Below are 22,379 nucleotides of genomic sequence, written 5' to 3'. Positions count from 1 at the left end.
TTATTTTATAGTTTATAATCTAAAATAGAGAAATTTAAATTTGGGTATTGATTTAAATTATTAAAAAATATTAAATATTTGGCTCATTTTAAAGATCTTATTGAGATCATTTCAATGATATAATTTTTAAAATAAATAAAAAAATAAATTTTAATTTGTAAGTGAATATACAAAAAATATTAAAAAATATATAATTATAGACTTGAATTATTGCAACAAAATAGACTTGTATCAAGTCAATAATTGAACAAAGAGATCAATAGGCTTGTATTGAATTGTCTATTACATTTACTATTGCACATGCTCTTATAAGCACTTTCTCCGCAAACTTTTCAAATATAGCTTTTATATGCCAGTTTGATTATAATAGTAATGATTAAAACAATAAAAAATTAGGATTAAATATCAAATCTCAATAATTTTTTGGTATAGCATGAAGACCATATAATATTTCAATTGAACTATCAAATTTAAATGTAGTTTTTTAGATTAGGTTACAAATATGTTGGCCTCTTTAATTTTAGTCTTTTCCATTTGACATTTTTATCCTTTGGCCCACATATGATGAGTGCTAGTTAAAATTTATAAGGTTTTGACAAATTTGCCCTTGAGGCTTTTATATTATATTGAAAATTTGCTAATGTAGTCTCAACTTCACATTTAGTTGTGACTCTCACAACTTCAAATTTAGTTGTGATTGAACGACAGTCACAGTTTAGTTGTGACTTAATTAATTGAATTTTTTTAGAGAAATTATACTACAATATAGTATAAATAGAGGTCAAAACAATACTTTTACTCAAAATAATATATAGTATAGCGGTGTGAGTTGTCTTTTTCAATTTACCAAGACAGTGACAGTTAAGTTGTGACTGGATTGATTTTTTATTTTTTTAATACAATATAGTATAAATTAATGTAATATTTGTGATGTAATATTTTTTTTTATTTTTTTATTCTAGTAGCATGTGATGTAATATTTGTAAATTCTAATACATTTTACTTTATTAATTTGTTTGACTTTTCAACTAGTAGCTAATCTAAAATGCTATTTAATTTTAGTACCTAAATTAACAAGTTATTAAAATTTAGTAGTTAAAATCAATAAATCTTTAAAATAATAGATAATTACAAATAAGTCACCTTCCGCAACTTATTTAATAGATATCCACTCTGGTTTGAATGAATCGTACGTCCATGGAAGAGAACAAAAAGAGACGACCTAATTGATCAATCACGACCAGATCAAAAATTAAGGTTCGATCGATCTTTAACACAATCAACTCATGTTTAGCTTTGGTCATGCAGCTTGGGAAAGACTTGTCAAAAGAAACCACAAAGTCACACACACATGTGATTAATTCACATTTGAAATATTGACGAAAAATTATGTTGTATAATCAGTTGTTAATTTCCTTGACCAAAAAAAAAAAAACTGTAGGGCTTGTATATCACCTCTTTACTTAACAACTTTTACTTGGAGTTAAAATTTAACATAAAATCGTCAAAAAAAAAAATATATATAATTAAAAATTCTAAATTACTACTGATTTTAGTCTAAGAAAGACTCATAAAATAAACTGAATTTTAAATATCTCTTGAATATATAAGAAGAAAAATACAAAAAAACAAAAGAGAAAGAGGGGGGAAAGCAGAATGAAAGGTACAGTACAAGTTGCATTAATGTGGTATTATATTAATTAAGAAGCCATGCATATTCCGTCCAACACTTGTTTATAAATAGCATTGTTTTATGCTAGCTTAGAACCCACATGCAGTTAGTAAACTGATCGACTACATACACATAGCTGTAAATTACTCATCAGAAGTTCTGTTGGCTCATCATCATCAGGGCTCAAATTATGGAAGACCCCATGTACGTTTTGCTCATCACACGCAGACTACTGCAAATAATTAAAGATTTTGCCAGTTTTTATTTCCTTTCGTTAATCTGATTCTTGTTGTTGTTGTTGGTTTTTTTTTTTTTTTTTTTTGCTTTTCATATAAACCTAGCTAGTTCTGTTTTTAGAACATGATAAGGAAAGGTGTTCTTGTAGAAACCAAAGTGGTCGATCATGAAGTATATATAAGTAAATGATAATGCCCAAGTGAATTAAAGACCACGTACGTACTTTTAGAGACCCTTAAGATTAATCAAGTGGTAGTACGTACTCTGAGAGTACATATGTTTAATTGTTTGCTGATTTATATATGCTGATCGATCATGAATATTTGAAAATTAAGAATTAATAATATGTATTAATTAATTAATTAATTACAGACATTAATTTTAAACATTTTTTTAATTTTTGGTTACTGTTGACTTTGGTTTCATCAGAAAGTCACAGACCAGCCAGGGAAGCGGTGGACAGACTAATGTTACTACAAAGTAGACGTACTGCGCCATGGCTACTAGCTAATGGCACTATTTAAAGAAGATGAATGGTGTGGTACTCATTAATAAAGCCGGAGGCTACTCAATAAATAATTAGTCGTAGTAGTTGCATGTGTATAAGGTAGTTGTACGTGTGATCAGCCTGTGACTACGATATGAATTAAGTCTTCACCTCCTCTCTCTCTCTGTCTCTCTGTTTGTGTTATGTACTGTAAAATTTAATCTGGTTAGTGAAGTTTCAATGTTTGATGGATCTATAATAATAAGATAATTTGGTTACTCAATTGTTTAATTTAGTTGTGCTTCTAAATTGAACTAAAGTCTTCTCTTTCTAAATCTCTCTCTCTCTCTTATATCTATGCATACATCAATGTTAGGATGCCTTAATTTTATGCCCTAATGACATAAATTAAATTTCATGTCAAGTAAAATATTAATAATATTGAAGCCATCTCATAAATCACTTGCCACGTCATATTTTTTAATGACCACTTGTATATAACCTTTATTGTAAGTTTAACAAAACTTGACTTAAAAAAAAAAAAAAAAGATTCCAACTCCAAACCATTTAACCCTAATTAAATACCATCACATCGATCATCTCTTATCTAACACTCTAATCTAGTATATGGAAGAGTTATGTTCTAACTTATTCATTATTTTACTATTGACAGTTTGTTAAGGAAGCTAATTAAGGAATACGTACATTTGTAAATTGCAGTTTGCAAATACTAGAATTTTATCCCCTTACTTTGAGAACCGAAGGCTTTGCTTTTTGGGGAAAACTGATTCTATTTCTCTTATGGGTTTATTAAATAGTAGAATTTAAATTGAAAGAGAGTCAACCAAAAAAAAAATTGAAAGAGAGAGAAGAAATGTTGTAAATGAAAGCTTTTTTATCACAGTATTAGAGAAGTCGAGCAGTACGTACACTTCTAAGGTTGAGATAAACACATGATTCTGGATTGCAAGACAAGAATTAATTCTTGAGAGTTGGGAATATGTTTTCTTCAATCTGTTTCCTCTTCAAGATCAAACCCAATTCCTTTTCAATATTTGCATCAACAGATTTTTGAGATCAACTAGTGGGAGAAACATTGTTCGACCAAAAAAAGGAGAGGTAGACACACTTAATTATTAAAAGGGTTTAATTTGAGATTACTTGGGTACGTAAGATAGTCTTTTAATTAATGATATATTATATAAATAATATGATGTGGCAAATGAGTAATGTGGTATATACAAAATAATTTTACCAAATCAGATTAGGGTACATAAATCTTGTGTCATAGTAAGGCACAAAATCTTTCCCCTATATATATATATGTATATAGGGTACGTGACAAATCAATATTCATAGATTAAAGCGAGTAAGATAAAAGTTATTGAACGACTATATATTATATATATTCTGAAGTCTATTATATATGCCGAAAATGAAAAAACAAAAGAAATACACTATATATTGTCAGCTGTTGAAGTTCAAAAATAGCCAATCAGTCTAAGGGGGATGGACTGAAAGTGTATTTTTGTTGCAGTTGGCAGCTCGGAGAGTGAGCGAGCTAGTCTCTATATATGCTACGAACCCTACTACACATAAGTAACCAAGTAATTGACCGTCACCAGAGTGGTGCTGGTCAAATTATACTTTAATATCTAAGTCAATTAATTAACCCCATCCCACATTGATCGAGTCTGAGATGGGATTCGATTTAAAATGAAAACTCAAGATGAGGCACTGTGGAAATATGTAAGTTTGTGTAGCCTTACCCTACCTCATTCAAAAAATATAATTCAATAATTTGAAAAATGAATTACTTAAATTCTCTTAGAAGAAAATGATTAGGATATCAAAGTAGTATTTTCAGAATAACATTATTATTATTATTAACTTATTAGTTATTATTCTTCTTCTTTTCTTCATCTGAATTATTCTTATTCTTTAAATGACCACATATAGCTAAAATCTCTTAAGAAGTAATATTTTGGATGGCACGAAATGCAATTTTTCTGGTCCTTTTTGGGCTTGTTAGGCCTTCTACTTTGATTGCCTCAAATGTAGTCCATACTCATATTTGGGCTGCATTTGGGTTTCAGCAAACATCAACGGGCAAAGTTTGAAACCCAAAAAATCACCTGCAACCCAAACTTATGCCTTCATATGAACGCTGGCCCACCACGTGATGATGCAGAAAGGAGATAGAGTGACAGCATGTGACGGACAAGAAGACTGATGCGGGCCCACAGTCTGAGGCGAAAATATAAATTTGAGATTTCTAACATAATTATATTCAATATTAGTCAGACATTTGACTATAAATGTCTCATACCCAAATTTTGATCTGAACACCATTTGCATTGCAAAAACTGAAACAAAAAATTTTGACACTATTTGAGACTTAAATTAAGTTTGGGTCACAAATTTTAACTCACACCGTTGTAGAAGACTTGAAAAAAAGCCCCGTTGAGTGATTTGGATCCAAAGAGACAGACCCAAGTCACCCCACAAAAGACAAATTTTGAACTCTACTTCAACGCTTATTGACATTTTCTTTAGACATATAAATATATAATAGAGCAATAATTAGGTCGTTATGTTCTCATGTTTAAGGAGGCATGTAGCTTTCTAGCTCGATACCTTCAAACTATGTGTAATATTTATAACACAATTAGTAGCTCATCCCTTCCAAGTCTAATGTGGGAAAACAATATACTAAAATTAGTTCCAAAGTTCTTGGTGTAAAAGCTCATGAGTCATGAGTCCATGGGAAAGCAAAAGAGGATATGCATAGGCCAACTAACGTTAACATTTGAATATCATTGATCGATTAAGTTATATTTCTGTGATTTCAGCTCAATACGAAAACATTGAACTGATACATTTTTCTCATTTATTTAATTGGTATGGAACTATGGGTACATAATTCTATGTTTATTAATACTAGTTGTCTTAGTCGACTACCTGCAAAATTAAAATCCTTTAACTGCAAGATAGCAACTTTGAGTATTTTGGCAAAACAATAGAAGTTTCTTTTTAGTTGCTAATGGTTGTCGTTAGTGAGTTTTTAACAACGAAGACTGAAAGTCCAGATTGCGCGATTTCGGTCCAGAGAGCCCTCCACAACTCAGTCATGGTTCCTGAACATGAAGTTGATATCAAATGGAGTATTCCGTAGGGAGATATCACGCAAATTAATTTAATATGATACAAATAATTTTATTTCTTAAATACTAATAAGACAAGTATATAAAAATTAGTAGATGATGATAACACAAAGAAGATTAAAAACTAATTTTAATTAATAGGTTTTTAAAATGGCTAAATTTCACTTTGAGTCCTTGTATATGAATGAAAATACTAACATGTCCTTAAATTTCAACGATTTGTAAATTAAAAGACCAAAATTATAACAATCTACATGAACCAAAGTGAAATTTGGTTTAAACTACATAGACTAAAAGTGAACTTTAACTTTTTAAATTTAAGATTTTCAAAAGATTAATTTTTAATATAAACCTGATGACATTTGAGGACATTGTCACATATAAACGTCAGCATCCATCTTTTAACTATTTTCCACGTCAGATTTTTTTTTTTTCATTTCCATTTTTTATATGTTTTTTAATCCATATTGCCATGTTACACGTTTTTGGTTATTGATTGTGCAAATCTCCATAAATTAATTATTTATCAATTAATATCCATGATTATAGGACATTGATTATAATTTGTGTAATTCCTTATTTATAGCAGCTCATTTTTTAGTTTTAAAAAAAGTATTTCACATTTATTTCCTTCATTTTCTAATAAGGTTTGTTTTAGGTTATTTATTTCAAATTTCAAAACCTATAGTTACAAAACTTATAACTTAAACAACCTATAGTTAAAAAACCTATAACTACAAACCAAAGTACAAACCTTATTGGAAGAGAAATCTAAGTAAAAAACCCATGACTAGAAACCTAATTAAAACCTCTTCCTACGGACCTTTAATAAATAAAAATATATTACTGTACCAACAACATAATGCAAATCCTCCTATTTTTTTTGACATATAGGCAAATCACTCATTGATTTTACGTTTATTGAATATAGACATATATTTAACTATTTAAGGGATTATGCAATTGAAGTTACTCTTTAATTTTAGTTTTAGAGAATTTTAAGGGATTTGTGCTTGTATTATTAGATGACATATGACCTAAATATTAGGTTTACTAATGACATCTTATGAGCTGATGTGGCAGAAGTTTAAAGAATTGTCCTTATATTAAAATATATTCATAAAACAATAAGGTTAGAGTCTAAAAAATATATTTCGAGAGCCCTTATATTTAAATGTCTCTTTAATTAATTAATAGAGTATTTACCTAAAAAAAAAATTACGTACATGTATGATAATGAATGAAAAGATTAGTGACTTTATACTTAGTATTTTGTAATACAAAGCTCAGAATTCTTGGTATAACCTTCAACAAGTTCCGAAGCTAAATTGTGGTTTGACTGAATCGTCCATGCAAGAGAACAAAATTAAGGAGACGACCTGATCAAGATATTCAACATATATAATCAAGTCATGATCATGATTTGGTCAGCTTGGGAAAGACTAGCTAGTCGATCAAAAGAAACCACAAAGTCACGCACACATGTGATGAATTCACATAATAGTACGTACACATGATTTGGTCAACTGCAAAAATTAATGCTCGTATTTATATATTGCCCTTCACCTACAAAAAAAGACAACGGTAAAGTTTTCCTAAATATAGTCTATGGCCATATATGAGTGTATGTCATAATCATAAAATAAAATATATAAAAAAAACCATGCAAATAACACTATGATTTAGTCTCGAAGTTCAGGGTTTTAAACCTTTAATTGTCGTCAATATGGGAAAGAAAAAAAGCAGGATATATGCCACCTTAGTTACGTTGACTTAATCATTGGACCAATTTATACTTTTTGTTTTTGAGTACTTTTCATCCGTATGAAAATTTCAAAATAGTTTTCTTTCTCCATTTATTGCCCTATTTTTTAGTGCTAGCAAGCTAGTTGCAAATACGTATCAACAATCATTGCAAGTACGTACCCTATAAATATATCCGACCTTTCAGCTCCAATAGATATCACACAAAAATATAGCAGAGTTTGAGTATAAGTTTTTAGCAAAACAATAAAAGTAGCTTTTGTTGCTAATATGGCTTTTGTTAGAGGCTTAATGTCAAAGACCATGCTCCAAATGCCCATGTTGAAGACCATGCCATGCAAAATTATTATTGCGTAAGTTGATTGGTATTCCTATAATCCTATATATATATAATATTATTGTGTAAGTTAATTGATTGTTAGTCGAGTGTGTTGGAAAGTTGAATAACTATAAATTTATAATTGATCTATGATTCTATGATTTGATGAGATTATGATTTAATTATGCAATGCAGTTATGATTTGATATAATTATGTAATTTTGAATATATCAGCCTTTAATTTTGTGATTAAGAGATAATTAAGGAATCCGGCCGAAAAAAGATTTAATTAAAGGATTAAGAATTAGACTTACTTTCCCAGTTAGATATTGTTTTAGTACAATAAATTCGTCCAAGACAGAAAAGAATAAAACAATTCACAAAAGGTATTTGTGATACTAAATAATATAGCAGACTTTGAATTTTAGTTTTGAGCAAAACGATAAAAGTTTCTTAAGTAAATTGTGATGGCTGTTGTTAGAGGCTTCATGTCAAAGACCATGGTCCAAATGCCCATGGTGAAGACCATGCAATGCAAAACTATTATTTTGTAAGTTAATTAATTGGTATTTCTATATAGTTATTATTGTGTAATAATTAATATTCATGATTTTGTTTTTTCGTTTAGGAGGTGTGCTTCTGGACCCCAAATCCCAGATCCTAGTAGAGGTAGCCCTCCACAAATCAACGAGGAACCAGAAAAGAATCGTATCACGGATCAAGAGCAAGATGGTGCCAACAGCTCAAATAACTATATCAAAGATGATGAAATTAAGCCAATTCCGGATCCAGCACAAGTAAATTATGATAACACAGACAACACTGCCAAATATGAATCTCAGATGATTAGTGAATAAGGTGGTTCTGGTTCATCCGTCTGCTTGTTTTGACATTACTTGACTTTTAATTTAAGTTTCTTAAATATTACAAATCTAAAGGTTATATTGTAGCTTTGAGTTGTATAAGAGAACTACACGATTCAAATTATTAGAAATAAGGTAATGTCAAGGCAGATAGATGATGCACATTATTCATGGTTAATGGCCATGGCTGCGACCAACTGACCAAGCATGTGTTTCTTTCTGCATGCGTTTTCAGTTTTATTTTGTTTGCCAATAAACTTTGTAATTGCTGGTTCTGTCAATGTATGTATGAATAATTTGGAATAAAGTTTGTATACAAGTTTTGATTTGGTCCTGCATGTTTGGTGATGATGATTAGTTGTTTCTCTTTTTTTATGTAAAATAATAAAATTGAATTAGCAATTAATACAAATACACACTTTAGAAAAAGCCACTTATTTCATTAAACCACGTATTTCATTAGATAATATTGAATAAAGAGCTCCCACCTTTTTTTGTATCAAAAACACCTTAATCACATGACTCACCATCTCACCCCATGTTTTTGTTTAAATTTCTAATGTATTCTCCTCTGCTTCTGTTTCTAAGTGACCAAACCACATAAGCCCTGTATGAAATTTCAGGTATAAAAGCTTCTTGAGCTACAAAAGTAACATCAGTGATTTCAATTTGACCTTCTTTCTCTCTCCCTTTTTGGTTTTTCAAAGTTGATGTCAAATTGCATTACCTACGCTCCTCCTACATCAGGGTGTTTCCCATGTCTCAAGTTCCTACATGTCACAGTTGATCATCCTGATAATGACTCAATGGAAAAGCATTTTTCTTGTTGTTCTGTACTCCAAGATTTGACTATAGATGGTTTTGAATTTCAAGGTCTCCACACCTGAACTAAAGACGTTAAGAATAGACGCATACAGTAATAGCCGCATTGATCGAAGATCATGATCATGAGTAGTGTTTGAGACTGAAACCATGTTTTCCATTTTGGCAATTTATGATTTCAAATACTATGTTATGCATAAGCAAATGTTTAATTTCTTCATGAGTTTATGTTTGATCAATACTTAATCTTTCATGAAGGCTTGTTGTGTGCCTATTTTTGATAATTTGTTCGAGTTGAAGTTGGTTCTTCATGATCGCTATAATTGGAAATTGCTAATGGAATTGCTCATGAGATCACCTAATCTAGAACGTTTCGTCCTAGAACAGAAAGATGTAAGATTTATTTCTACTTATGTTATATGGTACCAACATGGACTCTTTACTAATATTAATTCTCATTTCATTCATTCTTTTGAATAATCGTCAGGATGAGGAATGTATAATTTCAGACCAAGAATACTCAGGGGATGATTGGAATACACCAGAGTTTGTGCCTACTTGTTTGTTATCACACCTCAAAACTATCACCACAAGGGGTTTCAAGGGACATCTGGACGAGATGGAAGTGGCTAAATATTTGTTAGAGAATGGTGAAGTTTTGGATAAAATGACCATTGATACTAATGATTATATGTATGCAAAAGAAGAGTTATACAAGGATTTTTCAATGTACCAAAGGGGTTCAAGGACTTGTAGACTTGAATTTATATAATATTAGCTTTTACAACGACTTAATGTATGCATAAGAAGCTTCTCATCTTATTATGCTTTTTTCTTCTTTGGAGACTCCCATCTAGCTTATTCTCTTTTACATACAAAAGAACTTAAGAAAAAAGAGTTTGTGCAGTTTTCCTTCCATGATATTCTAAACCACTACATGAGGGAAATTGAATCCCACCTTTTTCCATTCCTTTCACAATTTACCCTATTTTTTGTTCCTATTCTTTGTACCTAACGTAGTGTTTGAGACTGATATCATGTTTTTCATTTTGGCAATTTATGATTGCTGTGTGCCTGCTTTTGATAATTTGATCCAATTGAAGTTGGTTCTTCATGATTGCTATATTTGGGAATTGCTAACGGAGTTGCTCAAGAGATCACCTATGTTGGAACGTTTTGTTTTGGAACATAAAGATGTAAGATTTTTCCCACTTATGCTATGTGATACCAACAGGGACTCTCTACTATTCTCATTTCATTCATTCTTTTGAATAATTGTCAGGACGAGGATTGTATTCCCTCAGAGGTTGAACTCCAGTTCTGGATTTTAGAAGAATTCTGTTATTAAAGTTGTAAACTGAAGCAACATCTTTGTTGAACTTAATAGATGAATCTATTTGCACAACTTTGTTTTTATCAACTTTGTGTAGCTGGGGAATTCAATTATGATAAGAACCATATGATTTGATCAGAAATGTGCTTTAAGGTGCTCTGTTGTATGCTTCTTTCACTGTGTATAGCCTCTTCGTAGAATCTTGTTACTTCCCAAGCTCTATGCCACCAGAAGCATCGAAATGCATGTGTTTGAGAATCCGAGTGCACTGTTACATTCACACCTCAGTACCTCATAGCTGCAGAGATAGTCAAAACGCAGTCGTTGCAATGCTCTTGCTGTTAATTCTCATTTTCTTAGCTTTTCCTGCGGTTTCTCAATAACCAAAAGGGGTTCAAGGACTTGTCGAGTAGAAATAATATGTGTTGGGATCAAATACCTTTTGATCCGAAATTTTTGCAAAATTTGAAATTTTACTCATAGATCGCAACTCGTAAGTGAAATTTTTTAACAAAAAAACTGACAAAATTAGATAAAAGTGTGACATTATAATTTTTTTAAAATTCTAAAGACAGATTGATTCAATTTTTAATTTAAAAATTTAATGATAAAGTGCGCGGTCATAATTCATGATTCATGTGAATGACTTGTAACGAAGCCTATAATTTAAGCGAATTGGTCATATTCCCTTTTTCTTCAGAAACCCCTAAACCATCTCTTTTTGATAGTTAAACCCGTTCCTCTGGCTCTCCACGAACTTCCTCTTCAGTCACAACACCACTGCTCTAAAGCCCCAATAAAACCCCGAAACCCCTTAAGCCCATCACCCATGTCTGCCTTCAGAGCCCTCCTTTCCCACCACTCCCGCTCTCTCCTTAAACCCCAAAACCCTCTCTTCATTTCCCAAACAACCCACAAACCTTCTTCATTCTTCTCCATCTTCCAAACAATCTCTTACTCTCACCAACCTGAAAACCAAACCAAACCCAGAAAGCCTCTAGACCTTCTTTTCAAAGAGGCTGTCGAACTATCCCCAAAACCCGAAAACTCGGAGAGCGAAAACGAAGACAACCCATTGAAGAAGAGCTTGAGGGACTTGGAGAAAGAGGTAAAGAGCTTGAAAGCAAATTCGAGTGGCAAAAGCAGACCGAAGAAGAGAGAACCCAAGAATTCTGAGGGTAAGATCAGCTTGTACGCCATGTTCAAAAACAAAACAGATGGCGGTGAAAGGTCTACGGAGTTGACAAGAGAGAGCTCAAATGTGTTCAAAGAGTTGTCGCCGGAAATGGAAGTGGTTGTGAGTCATTTGCACAAAGAAGGGTACTTCAACAATGCCAATTTCGTGTATATCTATGATAATAGGTTGGATTTCAGTTGCTTTGACAATAGCTATGGCCGTGGTTTTATAAAGTTTGCTGTTGAGAGGTTTGCCAAAGACAACCAAGAGATTGCAAAGTAAGCATTTTTTATGCTTCTTGCCTTCCGTTCTTTTATTTTATTATTTAAGTTTACTTTTTGATTGCTCTATTTGCTTCTGTATGCTCCCTTTCATGGTTGCTTTTTTTATCATTTGTTTGGTATGGAGGAAATAAATGATTATGAAAGTTTACATTTTATAGTTCTCGTCAAATGTTTCTTTTAATTTCCTGGTAAATGGGTTTTCTTCTCTCTGTTTCCTGATAATGAAGAATTCGTCTAATTGGAAATGGAAATGTTTCTTTCAAAGGTTTACATTGCTGTCATTTTTAAGTGAAAATGGGAATGGACTTTGGACATAAAGATAGCTGTTCGTTTAATTGGCTTAAAAGGAGCCACGCTTATGAGGGTGTCCATCATTCTCATTATCATTTTATTATTTTCCAACTTGCCACAGGATTTGTAATTTATATACTATCATTAGTTGGATGGGCAATGTTCATGGCTTATTGAGATGGCTACTACTTGACTAGCAGAGTATCTGTTCTTTCTTTGAGGGGAGAGTTGCATGAATGGAACATGGACCTGACACAAATATTATACATTGTTTCTATGCTTATACCTTGACTAGGGCCTCTGAGAATTCATTATAAATTGTTCTACTTTTACCAACCAAGCTATGCTATTTCCTTAGAAGTCACAGGTTCATGATTGGTGTTCAATTGCTATAGGTATGAAAGTGTGGTCCATGCTGAAAGTATGTTGTAAAGTCTTCTTAACACATTGTCTAGGAGCAACAATAAATTCTCTGTGGTTTCACTGCATATTTAGGACTACTGTCTACAGACCATGTCTAATTTTCACCAGAAAAGATCAGACCTTTCTTTAGTAATACTAATTTGGGGATGCTTGGCGATTTGAGTTGAGAAGTCGTAATGTGGAGTTAGGAAGGAAGAAGACGATGATTTCAAACAATCTTTGTATTGCCTAGGTGCACCATTCCAGCAACCCTGAGAACTGAGACAACAATTTAGGGCAACCTGATTTCCAGCTTGGTTTCTGTATCATGAGCAGCTCTCCCTTTACTGACCCACAATTGGGTTCAGCTCTGTTAGGCTGTCAGTTATAGACCATTGAGACTTTGCAACTAATGCAAGATATGTTTTAAGTTTTGAATTCAAGTTTATGAGTCCATGATATCATTAAGTTTCGCAAACTTCTTAATGTGCAATTTTGTTATTTGTTTCTTTTAATTTGATGTAGTCTTCTAATCTCCATGTCGGTGCACTTGAAATTGATTTTCCAGATGGTTGTCAGGCCGTGACTTGAAAAATGTGGCCCTCTTTGGTTGTCCTTCTCTTGCGAGAAAGAGTGTTTTTGGTGCTAAAAGATTGCGTAAATTTTTTGAAATTCCAGAAGATACTGTGAGGCCAATTGTCCTATAATTTTTCTCCCTCCCACTGACTTTATTTCACCTCAGCTAATTTTGAGGATTGTATTGATTTTTTTGTTTTGTTTGTGCTTTTGGTGATCTTCAGGTTTGTAGTAAATGTGCCTTGAAACTGTCATGCCAGTTTGTGAATCAGAATGTGTGGAATGGAGGCATCAAGAATTTGAAGCTGACTGATGTTATGAATACTCTCACTTTATATGCTTTGGATTCTGTGCCTCCACAGCTGGTTGTGCCTGATGAAATAAAGTCTTCTGTTAGTCGATTGCTAAAGGAGGTTTTGGCGCTAAGTCAAACTATACTTCATGAGCCTACCCTAGGATCTTCACAAGATTGTTTAAGGTAGGTTGAGGCTTAGTGTCTTTGGTAATTGCTGTCTTCTGGTTTCATTTTAATAACTTTTCTTCTACACCTTTTTCAACTTTTGTAGGGGTGCAAGCGCGCGGAATGGAAGAATCCAACCCAATTAATCAATTACTCCAGTGGGTAAAAATTTACCCACTGGAGTGGGTGTGCACAAGGCCAGGAGTTTGATCTAGAGATTATGTGATGCTTGGTGTTCTATTTGCTTGTCTTGTTCAATGCTCAACCTGATGCCAAAGAATTCAAGCTATGTCCAAGAATAATGCAATTCTCCAAGGTGACTTGTAATAATCTTTAGAAGACATAATCTGGCTTCCCCATATTAATGTGAAACTGTTGTCTTGGATAACTCATAAATGCTTATATTACTCTTAAATCCCTTAAACCTATATAGTAGATTGTGTACATGCCTTCATGCTCACTTTTGTGTTTGCACAGAATTATATTCTATATATTTTTACTGGTTTATCAATTTTGTTCATCCAAGTTATATTAGTGATGGAACTGGACACCATTATTGGCTTCTTTCTATGTGGGGGGGAGCAAAATCTTCTTGCTTGCTTGCTTCATGTGGTTGCAAATGTATACAGATATCTGATCGCCCATATATTCTGTGTTCTACGCAGGCAGAACATGTTTGTAATCAGCATCATAAAATAAAAAAAATAAAAAATACCCCAGTTCTCTTTAGTTCTAGTCTTCTAGACCGCCTTTGTTATTATTTATTTTAAATTTGTAGAGATCACAGCCAAGATCAGTGGTTCCCCTTCTGAGATACATGAATGGTGACTAAATTAATGTAACCCTTCTGACAAATTTGAGCACAAGATCAAAAGTATTCTGAGTATCTAAATCTCTGTTTCTTGTATATTTTAAGCAGACTCCATCAAACATTGGGTTCAAATGTTGATTAGATTAGCACAGATTTGTCTCTTAATTTACATTTTTGCAAGTCAAAATGCTCAATTCATTAAGAATTCTAATAGAAGGTGAAACATTATCAGATATAATCTTCAATGATCTGCACTTAGTTGAGGAATTGTAAGCATGAAGATTATGTCTGTTATAAGTGGTGATGTTAGCCCAAGAAGCATGTGCCTGAGACTTTGGTATATGTAGGTGAGTTCATCATTGCTTTGTTTATGGGAGACTATATATGTTGTTTATTGGTATATATGTTTTTTATAAAATATGTTTTTCCTATATAATAATATATCCAATATAAAATTAACTCTGAAAAAACATTGATTGGTCTTATAGCTCAATTTTTGCACGTGCTTTTGTTCTTTGTTTTTTGGCCCATTTATCTTCTATAATTCGGTTTGCCCAAAAAAAAAAAAAAAAAATCTTCTATAATTCGGAGCTTTAACCCAAACGCGCGTCAGAGAGCCGTGCGCGCTCTTTTTCTTTTAGGTTGCGAGTGTTCCCCACGCGCTCTACTGGGAAGTGTTGTGATGTGAGTCCCTTTTGAGGGCGGGGGCCCACAAGGTGATGGTGTGGCGTGGGGTCACGTGAAAGGAGCAGTAGGGTGGGGAGAGGGGTCGCATCATCGTGTGCTGCCACGCATGACGCATACATGGCGATCATTCAGGCCGGTCCCAACTCTGACACGTGCACCGAACTCTGACACGTGTGAGATTTTTTTATATTCAATTTTATTTTTCATTGGATGATGGGTAGTCTCGGTCTCTCACGCTCACATGAAAATGAAAATATTAAATACAAAAAGACGAATACTTGTACTGTTGTGGACAGAGACGGTTATGGGACCAAGCAAGAGAAATCGACACGTGTCGACCAGTGATCGCATCTGGTCAGAGTGACGGTTGCAAAATTAGGCTCCATAATAAATAACAATCGACTCGGCCTGGGTAACGCTGAATGAAACGTCTTCGTTTTGGGGGTCAACTTGTTATGAATAGCATGTTTGAGAAGTGCCATGTGCAATTGTGCATGCTGGTGCCAAGTTTCATGAGTTGGACTCTCCTTGGTTTAATTAATTAAGGACAAGGATTTCTGTGTACACATATCACTTCATAGTAATTGTAACTTACTGGCATTTGTCATGACACGTGCGCACATTATGTATTCTGTCTTTTTTTTTTTGGGCCACTTATTATGTATTCTCTCTAAAGCCATGGGCTTCACTGAAAAATCTTCAAACTGAGTGCTACTTTTGTAAATTTCCAAAATAAGCTGAAACTCCTTTAATAGCTCTAAATTAATGTTGATTTTAGGAAGAGTTAAGTGAAGCAACTGCTTTAGACTATCAAATATTTAGGGCACTAAATTTTTTGAATTCTCTACATATTGTATGAGACCCAAATAACCTAAATTCTTTTTATAAAGCTCCAATCTAAAAATAATTAAAAATGACAAATTATATGAATGTACATGGAGCATAGATGATTATATTTTTATGTTAGCATCAAACTCTCATAAATGATGACCAGTCATATATGTAGGAATTTTAGTTTTGAAACTAAAATGATACTTTTATTACATCTTTCTTTGTTTTCAAGTGAAATTGCTTTAAGAAATGAAAGATTTTCAATTCTAAAATTGAAATCTCATTAAATCAAATTTACACAACATCAATTATGTTTGTTTTTGTCCAAACTCGAAACCAACACTTGTTCTAAGAACTCAATATGATTCAACTTCCATCTTCTCTCATTCCTCTCCTCTCTTTTCCCTCTCTATTAATTTTATTTTCTCATATTTAACTTGAAAAATTAAAAAATATTAAACAGGTTCCAATTTCAGAATATTTGACAGTCTTGGCCAAAAACAAAATTTCCGTAATTTCTATGGTTCCTTTTCCAAAGGCATTATTACCTCTCTCTCTCTCTCTCTCTCTCTCTCTCTCTCTCTCTCTCTCTCTCTCTCTCTCTCTCTCTCTCTCTCAAAGCAGCAATGGCAAAATAGTAAAATAACAGTAAAATAGGGGTAAATACAAGTACTCATCGTATTTAGCTTGATCTTTCACGTTTTATTCAAAGCCTACATTCATTTCATGCTGCTTTCACTTCTCATTTTCCCGGGGTTTCATCAAAAAGTAAAACTAAAACCCACTTCCGATTCCGACACCGTTTTCCCGTCAACCCCTCAAATCTGACCCGCTCCCACAACCTTAACCGGATCTGATCGGATTCATCGATCCACCATATAAAAACCAAGTCTCCCGGTCGAATTCACTCCAAAACGGCGCCGTCGCGCTGGAGCTTCCAGCAGGTTTCTGAGACTTCATTAGTAATTGCTTCTCAGCTCATCTTCTCCGAGTAACGACGTCGCTTTGGTGAAAGCGCGTACTAGAGAGATGACGTCGGGGACGCGGCTGCCGACGTGGAAGGAGAGAGAGAACAACAAGAAGAGAGAGAGAAGGCGGAGGGCTATAGCGGCGAAGATCTTCGCCGGACTGAGAATGTACGGAAACTACAAGCTCCCCAAGCACTGCGACAACAACGAGGTCCTCAAAGCTCTTTGCAACGAGGCCGGTTGGACCGTCGAGCCCGACGGCACTACTTACCGCAAGGTAAAACTCAATTTTCACCGTTTTTAATTGCCTGTATCAATATGCTGAAATTTTACCATGATTAATTCTTAGACGAACTGCAAATGCAGCTCAAATTATCAAAAATCGCTAATCGTACAGTAATTATGGTTATGCTTTTAGCTCCAAGCGTTAGATAGTTTGTTTTCATTGATTTTGCGGGGATTGGTTGGGAGTGTTCATGCAGATTGTTTTTGAGTGGATGCATCAATTGATCATCCTGTTCCTATGGAGCATTGTTTTTGTGGCGCATGTTAGCAGCACTGGCCGGGGGTGTTCTCTCTCGGCCGTCTGAATTTTCTGATTAACTAATTAGCTAGGTAGCTAGCTAGGCTAACGTGCACCGCGGGCAGCGGTCCATGTTGGCAGGGCTGCTGTCGGGAATCAAAGGCGTAGGCTTCTGCTAACATGCGCTGGTGGTGGTAGCGCACATTAGATGGATGAAATAATCAGTGGGGCTAGATAGATTCTTTTGCTGCCATCTTTCTCGGTCACCGGCGTACGTTAGATCTAGTCAGCTCTGTGATGTCTTTGGCTTTGGCTTTAGCTCGTCTTTTTTACTTTTTCTTTCTGTGTATGATCGCTTTTGCGCGTGAAGCACAAGATTCTCTCTATGCTTTCTTTGGTTCCCGATGACTAATAATCTGAACTTCTGAAGCCCCTGGGAACTACGTACGTAGATCTCGAGGCACGATTCATTTTTCAAAATTTACTTCCCGAAATACCCACTTTGGTGTGGAAATTCCAAGTTTTTGGTGGTCTCTCTGAACTTTTTCGGTGTGAACAAATTTGGTTAGTGAGAGTGCAAAACTTTTTACTTTGTTTATGGCAACACAGACAGAGCCTTTTCTGGTTTGTGCTCAGTTTTCCCATTTCGGAGATTTGCTTTCCTCTCATACCAAACTTATTAACTTCTTCTTTTGTAGAAGTTATCCTTTGTTAATTTTCTACATTGAATGAATTTTTCTTTTATCAAAACATCCATAATTAAAATTACATATAAGACCAGCGAACTTCTTTTTTTTGGGTGCTATAGTTCTAGCCAAATTTACTAAGGAAATGTGAGCAATATGGCTAAAGAGAAAAAAAAAAAAAAAAAAAAACCAGGACATGACCAGATCTGTTATGTTAAGAGCCATCGTCGCAACATGTAAAGAATTGTAACCAAGTAATGGCCGCAGTCATAGAATTGTAAGGAATAAAATCCTACTTTTTTAAATTTGGTGGTGGAGGTATTGAATAAACAAGTATATAGAGTAAGTTTGGTGTGCATTTAGAATCAACCTTACCATCCAGTTCAGTTAGCAAACCATGAAATGGTCCCTTAGGAAACAGCATAGTGGTTAGGTGATGAAGTTTTCCCAATACATTTTGGGTTTGGGTTCAAGTCACAGTAGTGGTATTGTTCTATGTAATTAGAAAAAGACAAAATGACTGATTGAAATTGGTGTCCATTTAAATCCTTGCCTCCACATCTGCCTTTGGTATTGACAGTGAAATTGAGGTTGTTACTAACTGGTAATGTGCCTTATCCCTGCAAATGATATCTCATTACTTGAATCAGTGACGTTCCTTTTCCCCCACTAAAGGAGAAGTCAATGTTCCCAATTTGTTATATTACTTTGACTCCCCAGCTATGCTAGCTAGCTCTCTTGCAATAATGCAATTATCAACATATCACACCATTGCCTGAATATTTCAGGACATGATAAATGGGATATGCTCTGAATAAACGGAATTTGACATGATCTATGGTTGACATAGTGATTTCCTTTACCAACCGTAAGACTAATAGGTGTTGTTTTTCAAGGGGGATTCATTATATATTTTCTTTTTAACATGGATGCATGTAAGGCTTAAAAAGATCAGAGTTCTTTTGTATTTGCTTTAATTATCAGTCTAGTTTACTCTTACTGAAACTTCAACCCTGGCTTTCTGCAAATTCATTCAACTTTGTGGTTATATTTAAAGTTCATTACATATTTTAGTTTTTTGTTATGTGCTGCTAATCATCTTCACATATGTGCAGGGATGCAAGCCTGTTGAACGCATGGACGTGGTGGGTGGATCCACAGCAGCTAGCCCATGCTCGTCTTACCACCCAAGCACCTGTGCTTCCTACAATCCAAGCCCAGGCTCCTCCTCCTTCCCAAGCCCAGCATCATCTTCCTTTGCGGCTAATCCAAATGCCGATGGCAGTTCTCTCATCCCATGGCTCAAAAATCTCTCATCTTCATCCTCTTCAGCCTCCTCTTCAAAGCTACCTAATCTCTACATGCATGGTGGCTCTATTAGTGCTCCTGTGACCCCTCCATTAAGCTCCCCAACTGCCAGAACACCCCGAATGAAAACCAACTGGGACGACCAATCTGCCCGCCAAGGCTGGGGTGGGCAACAATACTCCTTCCTGCCATCTTCTACTCCACCAAGCCCTGGTCGACAGATTGTTCCTGATCCAGAATGGTTTGCTGGGCTTCGGATCCCCCATGGACCAACTTCTCCAACATTCAGCCTTGTCTCTTCAAACCCATTTGGGTTTAAGGAAGAGGCTTTAGCTGGTGGTGGATCCCGAATGTGGACTCCTGGGCAAAGTGGGACATGCTCTCCTGCCATTGCAGCAGGCTCTGATCACACTGCAGACATTCCAATGGCTGAGGTAAATTCTGATGAATTTGCATTTGGATGCAACACAACAGGGTTGGTTAAGCCATGGGAAGGAGAGAGGATTCACGAAGAGTGCGGATCGGATGATCTAGAGCTCACTCTTGGGAGCTCAAGAACCAGGTGTGTTGGTATGAATACTTGATATGCTAGATCCAATGAATTATTCATTTACTCGCTTGAACCGGGCTATTTACAGGTAAAAGATTGCACAAAGTGAACCTGAACCATGTTATGTTGTATGTAAAGGATTGTGCAAAGTGAAAGATCACTTGTAACTGTATGAACTTTGGCTCCTTGTTTGTGCTATTCCCACAAAAAGAGTAAAAAGAAAAGGGAATCAAGGTGAGCACAACTAGTTTGGTCTCTTTCATTTATTTTTTTAGTTTTTTCTTTGCTTCTAGGTCATATTTAGTTAGTTATTTAAAGTTGTGGGGTGGTTTTACAACCCTTTGGTCATTGTCTCTTACAAGTTACAACCTAAATTTCATTGGAAGGATTTGTATACATGTATGAATTGGCTGCTGCTACCTTTGGTTTGCCATTGAAAGTACTGTTCAATGACCAAAGGGAATTGGGCTGTAACTCAATGGTCAAACCTTTTCCAAGATTGAATAGAGTGTCTCTTTACCATTGCCTTCTGTAAATTCTTTGAGTTTTGACATCATTATGTGTTTGGCATGTTATTTGGTTCACTTTCTCTTTTGGCTGTATATTATCGTAATTCATCCTTGTTACTTTCGTGGTGATTGCTATACGTGGACAATAGAACAAGAGGTGCCTGTTATAATTTTATTACTATTAGAATTTGGTTAATCAAACAGAGAAAGAATCAACCACTTTATATAGACAAAGACTGCTAGTGTGGACCAAACCACTACTGCGTTGCCACTGAAAATCAAGATATATTGGAACGACCACAGGGGTATGTCGCTTTGAATCTTCATTTTTACAATCTTTTGACCAAATAAAAGCCCTTGGGGTCTGGTAAAGTTCACACCATGATGGGGGACATGAGACTTATTTTGTCCTCCTCAGTCCTCAGTTTTCCAGTGAAAATTTGGTAGACAAAAGGCTTTTAATTGAAAAACAGAGAAAGAAACTTGACTCCATCCATCATCCTAGTAATGTGCTGCTTGCTGAGTTGTGACACATGCATACAAGAGGTCGATCAAGCTGATAAACCATTGAATATGCTCTGCTCTTGCTTCTTCTTCTTATTACTTGGTAAGAAATAGCATTGGGTTGGCCAAGTAAGACAAGCTCTCTACAAAACAATCCATGAAGTCGACCCAGCCTTTCATAAATTTCTTAACTACTTGGTTGCTCTTAGGGTCCACAAATGCAAAATCTCCAGAGAACATTTGGAGCACTACTTCACCACTATTTCTAAAACAAAATGGCTTGATAAAACCAAATTCCAGGGATATAGTTGGTACTTTTAGTCCACAATTTCAGTGCATGAATCCAATAACCCACATGTGAATACGAACACAGCTACCACGTCCCCCTAAAACTTGAGATCTGTCCAAAACAAACAAGGCAATGGACTCCCCATATCTTGAAATAAAGCATCGGTCTGGTTCTCTTCTCAAAGCTTTGGGCATGAGGGCTTCATGACCTCCCCAAACAACTCAGTCACCATATCAAACGACACAATGAGATTTGTCCCGTTCTGCTTATGAGCCCAATGCACAACACAATTGACATAAGCATATGATCCACAACTATAAGCCTCAAAACTATTAACAGCAGCACTAAGACTCTTCCATGAGCCTCTAGCCAACGACCAAACCTCAAACTCACATGGGGTTTTGTCATTACTCACAATCCCCAAAACCTTGTAGTCATTGGTATGAAAATCATAGCCCAATGCATAGTTTGATCCACTACTACTTTTAGCTTGTATCATAATACTAGGCTCAGGCAAATACACACACTTTTTAACACAAGGGTTCCAAATGATCATGGCAAAATTCTGAATTGGGGTTGAGAAATGAGAAGGAATAATTATGATTTTGATGTCATTTGTTAGTATTATTTGACAAAAGTCACGTTACATACAAATTGAGAAAAAAAAAATTAAGTATGAAATTAAGACAAATAATACTTTAACTATTAAATCGAGACAAAGAAAGTTCAAGTATCAAAATAAGAAAATCTTTTTTTTTATTAATTTGAAACCTTTATTAAAAAAAAAAATCTTTTTTTTATTAATTTGAAACCTTTGGCAATGGCCGTAAAAAAAAAAAAAAAAAAAAAAAAGAAACCTTTG

General features: G+C 34.5%; 3 protein-coding genes and 1 pseudogene across 4 annotated transcripts; 3 read left to right on the top strand and 1 right to left on the bottom strand.

Moving 5' to 3' along the window:
* The first annotated feature begins 9,216 nt into the window (after positions 1-9,216).
* LOC147297884 (FBD-associated F-box protein At3g52670-like) lies at positions 9,217-10,676 on the top strand. The gene is made up of 5 exons (XM_086240608.1): positions 9,217-9,379; positions 9,576-9,721; positions 9,816-10,080; positions 10,349-10,524; positions 10,611-10,676. Exons 1-5 carry the CDS (start codon positions 9,217-9,219, stop codon positions 10,674-10,676), a joined length of 816 nt encoding a protein of 271 aa, XP_086096734.1.
* Positions 10,677-11,373: 697 nt separating this feature from the next.
* On the top strand, positions 11,374-14,362 carry LOC147297883 (craniofacial development protein). The gene is made up of 4 exons (XM_086229281.1): positions 11,374-12,116; positions 13,384-13,501; positions 13,616-13,869; positions 13,958-14,362. The coding sequence occupies exons 1-4, from the start codon at positions 11,491-11,493 to the stop codon at positions 13,995-13,997; spliced, it is 1,038 nt and encodes a 345-aa protein (XP_086085407.1). The 5' UTR covers positions 11,374-11,490; the 3' UTR covers positions 13,998-14,362.
* A 2,516-nt stretch (positions 14,363-16,878) lies between these two features.
* BEH4 (BES1/BZR1 homolog 4) lies at positions 16,879-20,799 on the top strand. 2 transcript variants are annotated; one of them, XM_086228292.1, is made up of 3 exons: positions 16,879-17,425; positions 19,473-20,227; positions 20,304-20,799. In XM_086228292.1, the coding sequence occupies exons 1-3, from the start codon at positions 17,210-17,212 to the stop codon at positions 20,305-20,307; spliced, it is 975 nt and encodes a 324-aa protein (XP_086084418.1). In that variant the 5' UTR covers positions 16,879-17,209; the 3' UTR covers positions 20,308-20,799. The 2 variants fall into 2 exon arrangements, with proteins under 2 accessions (XP_086084418.1, XP_086084414.1); XM_086228288.1 differs by having other exon boundaries at positions 16,880-17,425; positions 19,473-20,799.
* Positions 20,800-20,819: 20 nt separating this feature from the next.
* On the bottom strand, positions 20,820-22,016 carry LOC147297881 (uncharacterized; annotated as a pseudogene).
* Between the last annotated feature and the right edge of the window lie 363 nt (positions 22,017-22,379).

Source organism: Dryas octopetala, chromosome 1 (genome assembly GCF_963921425.1).
Source record: "Dryas octopetala chromosome 1, drDryOcto1.1, whole genome shotgun sequence".
Lineage (NCBI taxonomy): Eukaryota > Viridiplantae > Streptophyta > Magnoliopsida > Rosales > Rosaceae > Dryas > Dryas octopetala.
The sequence above is the reverse complement of the archived record's forward strand: the minus strand, read 5'-3'. Positions and strand labels throughout refer to the sequence as shown.